At 43.1% G+C, this 17,907-nt stretch overlaps 1 protein-coding gene across 2 annotated transcripts in view; it reads left to right on the top strand.

Moving 5' to 3' along the window:
* Positions 1-7,507: 7,507 nt before the first annotated feature.
* The window catches only part of TGS1 (trimethylguanosine synthase 1), a 29,100-nt gene continuing 18,700 nt past the window's right edge, over positions 7,508-17,907 (top strand). For both annotated transcript variants that reach the window (XM_055800270.1, XM_055800269.1), the window contains exons 1-6: positions 7,508-7,667; positions 8,729-8,793; positions 10,520-10,692; positions 13,541-14,393; positions 15,762-15,879; positions 16,797-16,883. In XM_055800270.1, the coding sequence (XP_055656245.1) occupies positions 7,570-7,667; positions 8,729-8,793; positions 10,520-10,692; positions 13,541-14,393; positions 15,762-15,879; positions 16,797-16,883 (1,394 nt within the window). In that variant the 5' untranslated portion in view covers positions 7,508-7,569. The remainder of the gene's footprint in view (positions 7,668-8,728; positions 8,794-10,519; positions 10,693-13,540; positions 14,394-15,761; positions 15,880-16,796; positions 16,884-17,907) is intronic.

The following is a 17,907-nucleotide window of genomic DNA, read 5'->3' as shown; positions in this document are numbered from 1 at the left end:
AGCAGAGTTTTGAGGAAAGAAAACGTGATCCTGATGGACCTCTCCTGGTAATGTGGCCTGGATAGTAACTCGTGGTATGGCAGGACTGTGAGTAGAAACAGCCCATGTGGACAGGACACCCAAAATCGCCTGATCGGAGTGGTTACCCCAAAGCAGAATGAAATGAGGAACCAAATAACAACAACGTTTGTTTACAACAGGCACCCATTGGATTAAGCAGCAACCAGGGGATTACCAAGAGGCTTTTGGGAAGAAAGTCAGCTTGAGAAGTATAAAAGATGGAAGGAAACTTGTGACTGTGGGGTGAGACATCAGAGTGGGAAAGTGCTCAGCGCAGCAGTCAGACCCCTGCCCTCAGATGCTGCCAGGAGTCACTCTGCTGCTACTGCAAGCCCATCTCGACCTGACACAGCACCCTCCCTGCCCCACTTGGACAGCAGGGCTGACAGTGCAGGGCGCAGCAGCAGAAGGACCCACAGCTTGGGGTGCATGTGGGAACTCACGGGGCGCTTTCTTGCCAGCACACAGACCAGCAGGTGACAGGGATCTGCGCTGGTGCACTCAAAGACAGAGCAACCCCATCTCCAGCAGGAGAACATGCATGGCCAAAAGACAGGGATGTACTTGTCACCCTCCAACCTGTAAGAAAATGATGAATGCACATAAGCATGCTCCTGTCGAATTAGAAAAGGTGGGGTTAGGTTGTTTAGAAACTTGTAGGTGCTTTATAACATCTTCCAAGTGTTTTGTATTCTGTTGGCCTGCTGATATTGATGCAGAATGTGAAGTTCACCAACTGGTGACTAATTATGTGTCATTAATAAATCAGTAAATCACTTGTATCCTGATTTGAGTTAAACCACGTGAGTCAAGCAAGTCTTCCCTGCCACAATCCTTTATGCTATTAAAAAAACAGTAAGCAATTAACTTAAATACCCCAGAATTACACTCAAGTTACAACAGCTCTTTAACTTAGATGATTGACTATTTCATTTCCTAGTATAAATGTTGCTAGAAACTAACAAGCTGCTTCTTGATCCTCTAGCTATATCACTTTTCATCTCAGAGTTGCTGGTTTGGTGCATTCCTGTGCCATTCCTCTCAATATGTGTGGTGACCCTTTAATATGAGCTTGTAATAGAGAAAGGAAATTTCTTATTTCTAAGTTATATTTACGTAGGTAGTCTCTCCTCTGCATTATTTGCAGTCAAACCATTGAAATTTGGGGAAATACCTCCCAGATGAACAAACTCTGCAGTTTCTCATAGTCACATGCTATAACTAAGGAAATTAAAAATACTTGATGAGCTAAGAGAGTGCAGAAAGGGAAGAATGAAATAAAAGTTTCCCATTCAGCAAAAAGATTGAAAAGAAAAACCTTTTGGATCCCCACATATTAACTGGGAAGCAATATGGTTCAATTATTAGTTCCAGAGAAGCTCAGCGTCAGGGGAAAACCCTTGTATGGAAGACCTCCTTTTCATTATGGAAGCACTAACATTAAGCTGCTTTACTGCAAATTGGCAAGGGCGCGTCCCTAATTTGCTGCCCTGTTTCTTGGGAGGCTATTAGTTTTGTTACCCTGCAGTTACTTAAACCAATAGGATCTTGTTTTGTGGTCAGTGGTGGCTGTTGAGGTGAAAAATTAATTGCTTCTACAAGCTCTTGCCTATGGCCATGTCCTTTGATTTGTCTTTGACATCACTTTTTGGCCTGAAAGCATAAAAAGTCTTTCATTCTTTTACACAAAGTTGCTACCCACTCTTCAGATGAGAAAAAAATCTTTTAATTTAGTATGCACATACCGTTTAGTAGAAAGGGTATATGATTAGGACTCTTATACAATGCCAAAAGTCCACAAACTTGCAAGTAAAAATTAACACGCAACAGAGAAACACCAAGTTATTTTTTTCAGAACTACATTGGAAAACAGATCTGTAATAAAGCACTATAAAACTTCTTTATGGGAATAGTCATAGAAGACTGCACTTATAAAAACTAACATAATGCAAAGAGAAATACACTTTACAGTAGAAAGAATCAAAACTACGTATCTCAAAAATAATTTGTTAAGATGCCCCCAGTGTGTTCACAGTCTTAGGATGTGATCTCCTCTGGCTTAAACTACAGCAGCAGCACTTCCAAATGTGCAAATGAATAGTGGCCACTTGTAAAATAAATGGCCTGGCCCATTATCTAGGCCTATGTAACTGGATACAATTTAACTGCATATACAACCATATGGAAAAAGGAATATAAAAAATTAAACCAAAGACTACAATGGCCAGAAACAGAAGTATTAGGTTAACAGTGTCTGATAACTGGCAAGGCCAAACAGGTATGCCCCAATTAATTACGGTTCCCACAGGATTCAAAGGTGCTTTGAAGACAGCAGGCACTGACAGTATTGATTTGGGCTTTGAAGACATGTGGAATGAGAGACGATCAAATCCATGGTACAAGCATTATAAAATTTATCCATTATGTTTCCAGTTTTTCTGGCTTTTGCCTCCATGTGTCAGCTAGGAGATTCTTTATGTAGGAATTAAAGATACCAGCAATAACTGATGGGACTCCCCAGTGCTGCAACAAACCAGTTACCTATTCTGTGGCAATTTCTTCATTCTGGTGAAATGTCACATGTGCTTATTTGGCCTGATTTATACAGAAAAAGAAACAGAAAAGACACACCACCACCAAAAAAACCAACCAACCACCCAACCACCCGTACACAAACAGATGAAAAAACCCACAGACCAAACCAACGCAACAAGAAAAAAAAAAAAACAGAGCCCTTCACTGTATAAAAATAAGAGCAATTAAAATGCATGTTCTGTCCTGGAATCAAAGGACACAGAGCTGTGCCCAAAGCACCCTTTTATTTCTTGTTTTCCAATAGGCTTTTCTCTTAAACAATTTTGTTTTGTTTCTGTGAAAGAGAAGTAATTACTGTTTAACAGTGTTATTGTTTCACTGTAATTGCAAATGCCGAACAATCCCTAACAGCTAAGGCAACCACAATGATTACGGGAACCTGCATCTCCTACAGGTTTGTCTAATGACACAATCTGAGTAGAGCTATAGCACAATTAGAGGATTCTGCCTATTACCAGAAGGCTGAGACTTAAGGTGTCTTTAAGAAGGCAATTAGTGGATAAAAAATGGACTATGTAGTAAGTAAAAGACCTAAATAACATGCCTGGATACCATGTTTGCTTTGTGTCCTTTTAAATATTTGTTTGGCTCATCAACCATTTAAAGAAAACACTGAATTTAACCAGGATGGGTTCATATATGTTTCAAAATAAAAGCAAAAAACTGTTATGTGCTGAACACTAATTAGAAATGCAAGATTTTGGGGACTATAAGAGTTTTATTATATATTGCCACATATGTTGCCACATAAAATTACTTTCTCATGTGCCAGAGCACTCATATCTAAGTGTCAAAGGGGACTCTAGCACAGGAAAAAACAATCTTCCCTCACAGATGGTCACAAAATCATGTCAAACTACCTTGACCTTATGATTTGCTTAGTTTACTCATCATTTAAAAAAAAAATAATGAAAAGGAGATAACACTGAGAGATCTTTAGTTCTGCAAGTCATGAATAGTACTTGAGTATCTGTTCATTTATACATTATCAAGTACCTTTTTAGAGGACTGGAGGGTCTCTGAAGTTTAAGCCAATTGTACATCCTTCTGTGTACATCTGCAACTGAAGGAGTAACATTTTTCCTCCTCTTTGAGACTATTTTCAAGATAGAAGCAAAAAAAAACTCACTTACCATGCCGTAATTTTCCACAGGAGTTCCACAAATACGTCATCACTTGTTGCCCCTGTCCCACAGTTCATTGGAACTATATCCCTTTAAGGCAGCCTTTATCTTGCAAATGTGAAGCAAAAGACTGAAAGGGTACAAAACACCAGGCAGAAAAACCTCAGGTACAAAGAGCATTATAACTGGCATTTGGATCAGCCAGAACCAGGGCACACATTGCAGAAAGTCACGCAGATACTTCAGCTGAGTCAATTCTTCCAATATACAAATTGCAGAGATTAGAGATTCTCATGTATGGCATTCAGGTCTACATATTCCCTCCTGCTAAGTAAGAATACAGTACATTGAGTTAAACACTCTCAAATATTTCTCTCAGCTTATCCACTACAGAAAGATGTAATTACTTGTCTTTTTTAATATGTAACTGAGAAAATTTTATTGTTTAAATATCGTTCTTAACCTTATCATCTGTTTATAAACCAAGGCATTTATAAACAACTTGGGGGTTTATTATATTCAGAGATATAGATATAATCCAATAATTTCCTCTGAGAAAACAATAAAGGTTCTTTTTTTATAAGTTCTTATATAAATATCTAATAAACCCCAGCTTGACTCAGAAACATTTGCTTTATTTCTCCAGCACTTCCCATACATGGTAAGGGAGATGTGCATGTAAAGCTGGAGCTCAGAATTACATGAGCAGGTAAGAGTTACTGTAAGAGTATCTTCTGTTTTAGACACACTGCATATATTTGCTTTTGGTTTATTTTTAACAGCTAAGGATGCTATTTTCAGCATCCCTCAACCTGATGTTCCTTGGTCACTATCTGTCATGGAATTTAGCCTTGGAAAGGGATTTGAAAAGAAGGAAATGATGAAGAGCTTTCAAGTTAGCTGGGAGGCAAGGTCACATTCTGAGAAGCCAAGATAAAAGCAGCAAAGCCAGGATCACTGGGAGGTGGAGGTCTTCACTGTCAACTGAGACATGTAAAAAATAATAATAGTAAAAAAAGCAACAGATAGATCCAAGAAGGGCTTTGAAGCTGAGGCCCAAGACAGTTTGTGAGAACAAGGAGCAGAAAACAGGTGAGGGAAGCGGAGAAGGAAGCGTTTCAGAACAGGACCTGCCAGAGGAAAGACAGGGCAGGCAGAGGAGGGCAGGCAGCCTGGGCAGCAGGCGATAGAGCCGCGGGGCGCTTTGGCTTCTTTTGTGTGGATCAGGTAAATCGTTTCAGGTTCCAGTGGAAGGACATATTGACCCCATACCGACTCCATGTGAAGCAGTCCATTGTTTTTGTACAAGACAGACACCTTGTCAAGCACAAACTTAAACCAGCTTCATTACATATGACATGTTAAATCAGTAGCATCTTGTCAATGGGTATTTTTTAAGGATGGCTTATTTTACTTCAGCTTAAGCACGGTATTTGCCAGCGTAAGCTAAACTGAAACAAGCATTGTAACAAGCATCTTTTTGCTAGTGGAAGTGTAACATTTTAAAACCACCTCTGCTAAAATTCACACTCCAAGTGCACGGCCCTGCCTAGGTCAGACCTGCCAGCGCAGTCCATGAAATAGTACAATCAGAAGAAGGTTAGAAAAGAGTAATGAGGAAGACCTGAGGTATTGACTGGCCCCTAGAGAAGGAACACTGAATATACCAGGCCTCGTCAGTTTGGAAAAGAGAGATTATAAGGAATATGACCGACATCTATAAAATCCAGCAGCACGTTAGCTGAGTATGGATCAATTGCTCACTTAATCTTCCAATAAGGTAAGCAATTTTGTGCAATTCACTGCTAGACGATGGATCCGGGGGGAAACTGGACAAGTATCATGAGGAAAAACCCACTGTCTTACTGAACAAGCAGAAACCATATGCCATCAGCTGCAGAAGGCTAGGGAATGGGAGAGTATTAGGAGGTATTCCCACATGTCTAGCCTTACCTGGTGGTGGCTCCTCCTGGGGCTGCAGGATATTGGGCCTAGATATTATAAAAGAACAGCCATCTTATTCTTATACAAAAGTATTCTCTGCCTTTCATTTGAAATGTGGTTTTTGTTCCTTAAGAAGAAGAGCGTAATAATTCTCAAAATATTTCACAATTCAACTTTTATACACTCAGCATTTGGCTGTTGCTAAACAATTTGTGTTAAAAAGATTTGCTATTATTTTACTGCATTTTCAGTTTTGAAATGTGAAGGTGATATAGCATCCTAATTGCACAGTTATACCCATATGAGTGCCAGAAGTGGTGTACTCTTTCCCTGTATTTCTGAACTATTTAATTATCATCAGGTATATACAAGTCCTGACTAATGATGGCATTTAATATTTTCCGTTATATCAGACGTAAGATGGTGAATAGGATACAATTAATTCTGAGATTTGTTTAAGTGGATGGAATTTGTTGTTGGATGGTAGTTGTGCTCCCTGAACAATTAGTCCTTCCACCTCCAAACTTCCCTTCGCATACTTCCCACATGAAACATTAAAAATCCTGAGAACATTTTGCATCCTCATGAGGCTGTACAGCCTTGTTACCCAAAATGTACCGATGCAAGCTGAATGACACAGCACAACGGATGAACTGCACAGCACATCATGCATTGAACATAGCTAACATAAAGCCCAGTACCCCACCTTGTCAAAAGCAAACACCTTGCAAAGGCCCTAAAAGCAGGGCAGGCAGGTGTGACACGTTTCTTTCTAATACTCTCCCCGTGTCCAGTAGGCAGGCTACCAGGTAGGAGAAGATCATGAAGTTCATAATTATTCTCTGAGAAATCCTGTCCCAGGGGTGTCTAGGAAGGCTTTGTAACAGTCTTCAGAGAGACCTGGATTTCATGCATTTTACAGATAAGCTTGGAATAATCTATGAGCTGCACAGTCCATCGCTCAGTGTTTTATGCAGGAAATCTCTCAAACCGTGTGCACCATCAGGTAACGTCTGTGTAGCAGAGGCAAGGATAAAATCTCATTCTGCGGGCCAGCACCTTGCGGCCTGCCCGGCGCTGCCCTGCCCGCCTGCTGTCCGGAGCAGCTCCCACAGCGGCTCCCCCACACCTCACAGTCTCACTCCACAGCTATGTCTTCCCAGGTTACATCCGATCCGGTACCTGAAGCAGGACTCCACTGGGGAAAAATCTGCGCGCAGGCCCTGCGCCCCTGTGCTGTGCCGCACCCCGCCCCCACCCCCCTGCGCCCCAGCGCCGCCGCCCGCGCCCCCCGCCGCCTCCGGGCCCCTGGGCGCTGTGCTCACCCCGAGCCCCTCGGGCCGCCCCCGCCCCGTCCCCTCCGCATTTTCAGCTCTCCTGTTACTTCTGTTCCGGTCAGGCTTCCCCACTCCTGTCCCCCACTCCCGGTTTTGCCAGATCTTTGTCGCCGGTAACTCTTCCCCCCACTCTGAACACCAGCAAAACGCAAACACCCCTCACGGGGAGTCGCTGAAAGCACAGCTGGCCTAACTACGGCCGCCCTCGCACAGGCACCGCCGCCCGCGGCTCTCAAAGGCCCGGGCAGCCTGGGCCGCTGGCCCGCAAAGCAGCGTGCTGAGCGCCGAGCCGCACCTCGGCTGCAGCGGCTCCTTCTTGAGCGGAGGCTTCGGTACCGCCGCGACGGGCACCCCGCCCCGAGGCGGCTCGGCTGGGCTCGGCTGGGCTCGGCTGGGCTCGGGCCGCCCCCCGGCCGTAGCGGGGCGGGCTGGGGGCGGTCTCGGCGCTCACGGCAGTTCCGGCGGAAGGCGCAGCGGGTCGGTGCCGTGGCGCGGGGCTGCCCGCAGGCATGGTGCAGGACGCGTGGGGGCGGCCGGTGGCGGAGCTGCTGCTGCGAGCGGGGGCGGCCCAGAGCATCCTCTGCCTCTGCTCCCGCGCCTTCGTCGAGTGAGTAGCGGCCTCGGCGCCGGGCGGGCCCCGCCTGGCCGCGGGCCCCGCCTGGCCGCGTCCCCCGGGGCCGGTTTCCGCTGGGGAGGCGCGGGTAAAGGTGCTGCGGCCGTGCTGCAGAGCGGCGGGGGGGGGGCGCACGAAAGGTCCCTGTAGGCCGCGTTTACCAAACGATGCTAGCCGTAGGCGAGGGGGACCCGGTTCCCGCGGGGGGCCCTCGCCGGAGCGGGTACGGCAGCAGCCGTGCCGCCGGCCGGAGCCCGCTCCCTCCCCAGGAGCGCGGGCCGCGCTGCGTCGCCCCCGGCTGGGGCAGCGGCTGCGCGGGCTGCGGTGGCGCCGCTCCCCAAACCGCTCGTCCCCCCCGGCGGCCGGGCTCCCCCCCGACCCCTTCTCCCCCAGACGGGGCGGCCGGGCTGCCCCCCCGTCCCTCCCCCCGAGGCGAGCGGCGGGCCCCGGAGCCTCCCCGCGCCGGGCGGAACAGCTCTGCTAGCGGGGGCTGGTGCCTGTCACGGGCTGTGGCAGGTGCGTGACTGCGGGGAGGAGGTCGTGGCCAATTTTGCGGTTAAATACAGTCAGTGTTTAGCGGAGGCATTTGCGGAGGTGATGTTCCTCCAGCGTCGGCTGATGGCTGAAGTAATTGCAGTTGTGGACGAGAGACATTAAGTTCCACTTAAACGGAATCTTTTGAGGGCCTAAAATTTCAATTCCAGGGTATTCTATGTAGCAACAGCATTTTCTGAACAGCTCTCGGATAGACTTTCCCAGCAGGCTTTAAAGTGTTGCCTTTTACATATTTTTCTTTGTTTTGTGTGTTGGGAGTCACAGGGCAGCCCAGATGGGAAGGTGTCTCGAAAGATGGTCTGGTCCAGCCTTCCCAGGGAAGGGGGGCCCAGGTGAGCTTGTCCATCACCCCGTCCAGTTGCATCTTGAAACCCTCAGCCATGGGGACTCTAACACATCCTTGGGGAGGTTTTTTCCACTGAACGATTGTTTTTACTGTAAAAAAAAATAATTGTTTTAATGATGGCCTTCTGCATCAATGTATGTCTTCGTTTTTACAGAGATCGAAAATTATATAAACTAGGATTAAAAGGATTTTATGTCAAAGATGACAATAACAGTACAGGTAAGATAAAATGTACTGTGCGGTTTGATGTACATACTTAAAGTGAGTTATGTGTGTTTATCTAAGTTGTTCCTGTTTCTCAATTGTTTTTCAGTGCTTTTGCTATGGCGATAGATGTAAATAATAATGTAGCACTTGCGTAGTTTTCACGTTACCATAATTTTGATGTGGAAGTTTGTGCCAGACCAAGCGCAGTGGTTATTCCTGTCTGACAGACTTACCACCTCATATAATCTCCACCTGGTGCACAAAGCAGATTAGTTCACAAATCACAATTTTAACAAACTCAAAATTAATTATATAACAGAGAGCTTGCAGATCCTAGCTGTTTGCCTGAGAGAAACACTGTCCTGCTGTCTCTGCCTTGGCCTAGGACATCAGCTGTTGCTGATTAATCAGCAGGGACAGTAAAGAATAAGCAGTAGCCCTGATGGGGGAAATTGTAATTTGCATGTACCTGAGGAATTATATGAGGAGGACCAGAGTCAGTCTCTCCCTTGACATGCCTGTATTTTGGGAATGGTCATGGTGCGTGCTCTGGCAAATTCAGCACCACTCTTTTGCTCTATTCTCCCAAACTCCCCACATATACCTATCTAAACATAATTCTTTTGGTATCTGGCTTTTCCTTTGCTGTCTCGCTAGCTGCAGCATCATATAATAGCTTGATTTGAAAGGAAGAAGTTTGAACAGAAAGGAATGTCCATGGAAGCTGATAATTGATAGCACAAGTTTGGTGGAAGCAATGTGAGAGGAGTGAAGGAGAATGTAAAATGTCGTTTTCTGCATATATGATTGAATTGTGATGAGAGTAATCAGTTAAAACCAGAAGGGTCTTGGTGCTGTGTGATAATTTGGCAGTAAATATATCCCGATGAAAAAAAAAAAAAATCATAAATGCTTCAGTTTTATCAACTATCAAGAGCTTTTGTATTTCAGAATTTCCATTAATAACCAGTTCCTACTTTCTCAGTGGTATTTGTCATTTTATATAGATACAATATGCAAGCAGTGATTCAATAGTTGATCAGTTACTTCTGAGATAATTAGGTTCTGTAGTTCACACATTGTTGTAAAACCACATTATCTTTGTTAGTGGGATTTTGAAAGATTGTAACAAAACTGGCAGTTTCTTGTATTTTAAGTTTGCTGTGATATATGCCAGAAGAACTTCTGTAAAGAATTTTTTTCCATGATACTAATGTTTTTGTTGTTTGCTGGGCGTTTTTGCAGTTTGCTCTGCAAGACTGAGGTGAATGTTTGCAGTGTGACTCCAGGCACCCACACCCTCTACCCCAATGCTTATTGCCGCACGTCACATATGATGCGGACTATCTCTTCATCCAGTTTAGGTCAGCAGTCACACCTGTGTCCACTCCTGATCTCTTGGCCACCCCAGCCTACTCGCTGGGGAGAGCAGATGGTAAAAAGAGAAGGTTATGGGGCTGTGCAAGCACTGCTCGGCAGTAGCCAAAACGTTGGTGTGTTATCTCCACACTGTTTTAGCCACAGATCTCAAACACAGCACCACAGAGGCTGCTAGCCAGACCCAGTGCAATGTTTTGGCTGTTAAAGTTAGATTTTGGTTCCTGCTGAGGTGTTCATGAGAAAAACTTTAAATGGGAAAGGAGGCTTAAGAGGCAGTTGTACAATTTTTTTGTAGGCCATGCTGTGGCATTGAGGTATCAGAATCAGATTATATTTACTTAATAGAATTTGTTAATAGGGGAAGATCAAGCATCTGAGGAGGAGAACCGTTGTCCCAATGTGACACTGAAGGTGGATACTAATCATGCTCTGGACCTGGAAGAAGTCGAACTAGACTCGGAGGCTGAGCTTATGAAGAGCATGGGGTTGCCTCTGCAATTTGGTGGGCAGTCAGCCCGCAGGGACTTTGTGGTAAATCTTTATTCACTTTATTCTTTCTGTTTACTTTGTGTTTCCAGATGTAGGGGCATGTCTACCCAGTTATTTTGGGGACTGCAGTTCATGGAAGTGTATCCAAGCTGTCTTTAATGTCCTGCCTCACGTACTTGTAGCAACATACCTGTGTGGTTTTTAAAATGCACCTGCCAGTTTGACTAAACAGGGTCAGGCTGTGCTTTATGTTTCCATATCTATTCTGCTCTTGCTACTAAAGAGAGCTAGTTTAAAATAGCTGTGATCACATTGATGTTCTGCATCAGGACAACTAGTACACTCCAATCTGAGCGCATGTGTTCACACTGTCTGCTTTAACCATTTAGCTTTAGGTACTAATATAAAAAGCTAGTTTCTTAGATCCCCTTTGCAACTGAAAAAGCCAGGCTGTCCCCAAATGGCAGGAGTGAGGCTTAGGTGCTCTGCTTCCCGTAGGGAGCACTTGAGCTTTAGAGAAAGACTAAAATTGTTCGCATATGAGAAAAAGACAGTGGGATATCCACATTATCCACTTTATGGAATACAGACCTCCTTGGCAGTGAGAGAGTACCTCTGTGGAGAGCGCACGGTTCTGACCTGATTGATTTGTAAATCAACCGGAGAAACTTGTACATTATTTTAATTGAAGGCATGTAAATAGACCTTACAGGCATCCAGCTTCAAGCCCAAAGTATATATGCAGTTTTTCTTGCTACGTAGTAGTGTTGCGGATGGAATGATGACACACTTCACTTCTAAGAGAGAAGTAGCAATATGTTTATTGGTATAAAATAGCAGTTTAATGAAGTTTGGTAGTAAATGTGACAGTGGTTTAACAAGATTTGATTGCAGTGTACACTTGATTATTTACTGCACAGAGGACAGGGTCAGACAAAATTGTCAGGGAGACCCTCCCATTGAGCCATGAGGTTGAGAAAGAACCCCTGTGGGTTCTGAACTTCTTTTTAGAGGGGAGTTTAGGTGTGACTAGATCAAGACTTAGACTCAGACTTTGTCAACAGTTTATATCTAAAGGATTCTATGTACACAATCGATCCTTTATACCACTCAACTAAGATTTCAAAGTTTAGCGTGCTCTTAATCACTTACCAAGAACCCATTGCAGCAAGGAATCTCTCAGCCTCGAGGAGTAACCTTGAGAGGCATTTCTGCTCAAGGGGAGGTCCTGTCATGCAGCCCACTGCTGTGCAGGAAAGCTCAGTGGGATCTGCACTGTCCACTATTTATGGCAGAGTGAGATAATTGATTCAGTCATATTTGCATAATGACTACAGAAGTTAGTTTCAAGCTTGGCTTGAGTTGGCCCTTGAGCAGCACTATTAGGTGAGCACATGGTTCAGATTAGCCCTTGGCTATGGTGTTGATCTGTCTGCCCCAATCCACTTTGAGCAGGATGCAGCTGCTATGATCATATGCATCTGTTACTACTGACCGGCACTGGTGGTTATCACTTGAGCATTGAGCATTGTTATGGAAATGAAGGTCAGGATTGGGGGGGGGGGGGCGGGAAGCACACTGCTTACACACATTACAACAAGTAATACTGCAAATAAGTTAAATGAAAAAAATGTATGTCTTTACTAGATTACTACTGAGCATTGTGCTTTGCACTGTGTGTATGAACATGACATTTTGAGGGATGTGTATGAAAGATTAATGCCAGTTCTCTGAACCTAACATCTTTATAGTCCACCTTATGCATTTGTCAATGCAACAAAACTAGGGATTGCAGCTGATGGGACATTTGGAGTAATAGCTGTATATCTGCAGTCTTTTGTCTACATGAGTTGTAGTCTCTCACCACCACCACCTTTTTACCTGCCAAACTTAATTTGGCAGTTTATGAAAAAAAAATGGTGGATTTATCTGATAGAAAAAATTGCTTTTGTTGGATGTTTTTATCTTGTTTATATCTGTAAGCACAGGAAGCCCCACAGAAACAAGTGGAGTTGTATTTGATTAAACCAACAAGTTACTCCAGCGTTTCTTTTCAGTAGCAGGTTTATGTCTTCTGTTCCGCTAGACAGCTGTAGCAGTCTGAGTGTGTTGTAACAAGTGAAATGTTTGTATTGCACAAATGTTTTTGCCACAAACTGGCAAATGCCACCTGTTTGGAGAGGAGGCTGTTTCCTTGTGTTTCTGTTAGCCAACTTGGAGATTAGCATGGGATAGGAAGAATACTACACCCTTCTTGGGTCTGTGTCTTCAGACATACAGAGATCCAGCTGCAGGATTTACAGAGGTTACAAGTATAAAGTGATCCTTTTTTGTTTAAAGCACCCAGAGGTAGCAAGGAGTTAACATTCTATTAGGCTGAGCATTATATGTTCACGGCCCTAATGAGACACCTGAACAGTGTTTGCTGGCCAGGCAGATACCAGACAATCTGGTCAGCCTCTGCAGCCCCCTTAAACAGGTCCTTGATGTTACTGAGATACTGCTTTACTTTTAAGCTCAACCCAGTGACCCCACAGTTCCTGACCAACCTCCTTTTAGGATTTTATAGTCTTTCATGTTGATGTTTTTCCTTCTGAATCCTTGTGAGTAGCCCCCCTTCTGTCTGTAATTCTACTTTTTTGTGTGTGTGTCTTTCTATAGACTTTCTCACAGCCCATTCTCAGAGCTTCCTCAGAAATGTCAGCCAGGGTTATGCAATGGGGCCTTATCAGACTCATAAACCTTACAACCTTTTGTGGGGAGAAAGCTGACATCAGGGTTGCCACAACAGGGAGGGTTACAACGGAAATGGAAATGTGCTGGAGAGAGGACAAGAAAAGACTGCATGTACGCTGTAGACTTCTGAATATGTTTTTCCATTATATTCTAGGCAACAGAAAATTATAGAAAGAGAAGTAACATGAGGCTTATGAAAAAGAAAAACAAGAAGAAAAAAGAGTTAAAGCAAAAACACGAGGATAAAACGGGGCAGGAATGCCAGGATCGAGTTTGTGGTGGTGATACCCAGTCTGTTTCTGGTGAGCTGGCCCTAGCTATGGAACAACATGAGAAGAGTAGCAAACTTCAGGTTGTAAGTGAAGGGAACTGTGAAAGTTCAGAAAGTCTTGCAAATGAGGCTTTACCCCATGAATGTAAAGAAAAATGGGAGAAGTACTGGAGTGAGTATGGCGAGGGCCTTCTTTGGCAAAGCTGGCTAGAGAAGCATCAAGAGGTCTCATCATCCGAGGCCACCACAGCCTCTGAGCCTTGGAATAGTCCAGACACCAGGGAAGAGTGGGAGCAGCATTATAGTGAACTGTACTGGTATTACTGGGAACAGTTTCAGTACTGGACAAGTCAAGGATGGACTACTGATTGCTCACATGGTGACAACGTGGAAGCTAATGGGGTTACCCAGGAGATGGGTCTTTCAGGAAAAATAGACTTGGTTCGCCCAGGGGCTGAACACAGTGAAGTGCTGAGCCTGGAGCCAGCTCCCTCTAACACCCCAAGTGAGGAAACACTCCCTTCGGGTGCTGAGCCCCACAGTGAAATAATCTCTGGGATTTGTAATTTAAATCTGAATATGGAGGAAGTGGAGCAGAGCTGTGCAGCTCCAGCAGTAGCCCACCAAGGTCCTCAAGAGTGTAGTTCATCTGACAGTGAGAGCCGGGAGGAGCCCTGTGATGGAGGAACCAGAAAAAGGAGTGCATCTTGTGAAAATAAAAGTATTGACCAATCAGGTAATACAAAATCAGGTAAAATTGATTTTACCAGAATTTCTCTAGGTGGTTATGTATAAGAAACGAGGGCACGTCTGTATTATGCCCTTTTAAAAAAAGTCAAGTGTTTTGTGGAATGATTGAGTACTCGACTCCTTTTTCTTCCTTGTGCTTCTCTGGATGATCTCTCTCCTCTCTAACCTCTATATTGAACATGTTCTTCAGTCAGAGGTGATTTTAATAGAACATGTACTTCATAGATCTTAAGATGTACTACAGAAAGTGGTGAGAGAATACTGTTAGTGCATATTTGTTTATTTATCTTAGTATTGGTATTGCAGCTGTGTCATTCTGCTGATGTGTCTTTTCTCACTGATAGTCTGAATGAAAACTCAGGTTGATATTCTCAGGAGTCTGATAAATTTTAAGAACGGATTTTTGAGAAAAAAAATAATAGTTCTTCAGTTCTGGGACTACCGTGTTACTGTGGGCATGGTGTCTTTCAGCATTAAGTTATCAATTAAGCAGTGGGTTGCAGTCATCTTCACAACCCCAAATTCATATGTTCACAACTGATGCTAACAAGTGGAAGTGTCAGGTAACGTAGTAGTGTGGTGAAAGCCAGTGGCTGTGCCATAGACTACTGGAAGAGCTGTGAGGGAGGTACAGGACTGGGCTGGAGATGTTTTTGCTGACCAGTTCAACATGCAGAGAAGGGAAAGAGCAATCTCATTTGCCTGCCAGTTCTTCCTGCCAGTGTTTGCTTTAAGCAGCGGTGTAATGTCTTTCCTGACTGTTGTATGGTTTCCCCTGCTGAAGGGGAGGGATGAAGCACGTGAATTAAGTGTCAGCAGCTTGAGACTTCAGGTTGGCAGGAAACCTCTGAGTCTGCTGCTAGTGACTTTCTCAGGAGGGAAGAAGCAGGTGTGGTCCCATCTCGATCTTAAAGTAGAGTTGGAATGGGACAGGTCACAGGAAAATCTCCTTTCCAACAAGAAATGAGAAGACTGTTTGAATCCTTTCTTATTAAATTTATGTGAATATCTTAACATAGACAATTAAATGGAACAAAATTGATGCACAAGGAAGAAACCTTTTTGAATTTGTACCTTGTAGGCATTTTATTTTTCTTGGAGAGCTGAGATAATTTGAGGTTGGTTCTGATTAAGATTATTAAATCTGCAGTGTTACTAATACTGGAAGCTTGTATTGGTATCTTGTTGCTCAGAGACAGGTAAAGATATGTGTGTTTGGCACTTGTGCCTTATCTGTCAGATTCAGATTTGTACGACAACCTAACTGTAGCTGCTGAGGACAGGAAGATAAGGAATTAATTTATGCAGAAAGAAAATGTGATCTCATCCGTCTTGGTTTGTGTGGTTTTTTTAGGTTCACAGGGGTCATGTAGCTTGAATTCAAATGACAAAGAACAGTTGCTGCTTCACAACCAAAATGAAGATGAGGATGAAGAGCCTCCTGAACACAGACATGTTAAAGTCAAAAGAAGGCAAGTCAGGAAATTTAGATGAGCTTTTTTCTCAAGAAGCCCAGGTCCAGAAGCCTCGTGATTTATAGTTTGATCGAGATTGTGAGTTAAAACTTCAGTAGAAAACTACATAGTCTTCCATCACTGCTTATCACTTTACCTAGCAACAAGCAGTGGATATTTCTTATTTTCTGTTGCTTTATGAAAACAATGTGTGGCCTTAATGACTGTGCAAGGTGACAGTACTGTTCCTGTGCCACCGAAGTATACAAGATTGTTAAATTGCTTATGTAGGTCTAATTAGCGTAGACAATACAAGAACAATATTTCGTTTTGTTTAACTGAATTATATGCTGGCAGTAAAGTGCTCAGTGCTATGGCAATCGTACAGTAACTAATCCCTGCCTTGTCACAGTCTTTCTTCTCTAAAAATTTATAGCCTCAAACATGATGAGATGGCTCTTCCTCTAATAAATTTACAAACTCAAAGATGAAGGGACAAATGGATTTATTACCTGCTAATCATGTAGCTTTGGTTTTGTTCTAATATTTTGCTGTTGCTATAGCATTAATAATAGATAATAATATAGATAGCGTAATAGATTATGATGGTAATCTGGAAATAGGGTGAACAAACACTGTCTTCATCAGTTCCATGTAGGGCTTGATATTAAATATTTTAAGAGGTCATTCAGAATAGTTAGCATATTTTAACCCCAACACAAGGACATATGTCCCTAGAATTGGGTAAGAAAAAAAAAACATGCTGATGGATATGAATAGAGTAGTGTTACCTGTCTTGCTTGGTTTCAGCAGCATGTGGAAGGACTTACTGAAGCCCACATTTAAATGTTTTTGATAAGTGAGTTTCTTAGCGGTTTGTCTGTAAAATAAGAGTATTTTTTACAGTAATTTTGTTATCTGGTTTTTTTTTTTAGCCATGAATTGGATGTGGATGAGAACCCCGTGGAAGATCCTGAGGAAGCCTGCTCTGTTTTGGGTTTAAAGTGTGGCACAGGACAAAAGTAATTGCTTATGAGCAACTTTGGTTTTCTTCATAGCAAGTCAGCTGTCTTGTTATATAGAAACAGACTCCTTGTCTCCATTCCCATTTCGTTAAACCTTTGGAGACAATTCCCAGAGTTGGTTGTGCTCTTAATAAAACTGTAGTCCTTTGGCTAAAGAGAGAAATGCAAAGTTACAGAGACCAATTAAAGAACAAGAAAAGTGTTTCGAAACAGGAGTGTAACTGGTGAGGTACTTGCAGTTGTGTAAATGTTAAATGGCCAGCAGCTATTTAAATTAGAGCTTAAAGGCTCTGACAATGAATGGTCCTCTGATTTTAGAGTCTTGTGAGCTTAGATCATAATTTACAGCTGTTTCATACTGGAATGAGGTTGCTTTGTACTGGTTGCTATCGTAATAAGGTGTAGCCAGGGTGCTGACCGGTGAAATTTCATTTTTGGTGGTATGACTGAAAGATATGGTGGTCAGTGCTGTAGAAGTAACATCATAGGGCAGTGGTGGACTGTAGTTTAGGTCTAGCGTTTCTGCAAGATGCAAGTTGTTCAATATATATATGTTTCAAAAAGGAGTGTACTTTGTAGTTGACAATATCTGTTGTACTTTATCAAAATTACTTAATTGAATTGCCCATATTTCCTTTTTTTTTGAAATTGCATTTGCCAGGAGGCAAAAGTAGCAGCTCTCTTGGAGGTTCTTTACAGCCACCAAAAAGATGTTTCATTCTACTAATCAGTATATTTTTTCATTTTCTGTTATTCAGGTTGTCTGGGAAATTCTTTCCATCTAAAGTTACACACCTGTCAGGAAAAAATTAAAACATCTAAAACCAATTTGGGTAAACATTTTCAGATAAAAATATTTAAAAGTTTTCATAAAGGTACATTGTTTTGCAACTACATCCAGTGACATATTTTAAGAGTGGAGCAAGTATCTCATAAAGAAATAATTTAGACTACACCATTTTCTGTAGACATCTACATTCATATTAAAGCTTCCAGATTGGAAACTAACCAACCAAGTCCT

The sequence above is a fragment of the Falco peregrinus genome, chromosome 3, assembly GCF_023634155.1.
Source record: "Falco peregrinus isolate bFalPer1 chromosome 3, bFalPer1.pri, whole genome shotgun sequence".
NCBI classification, from domain to species: domain Eukaryota; kingdom Metazoa; phylum Chordata; class Aves; order Falconiformes; family Falconidae; genus Falco; species Falco peregrinus.
This window is presented reverse-complemented; position numbering and strand designations above follow the sequence as displayed.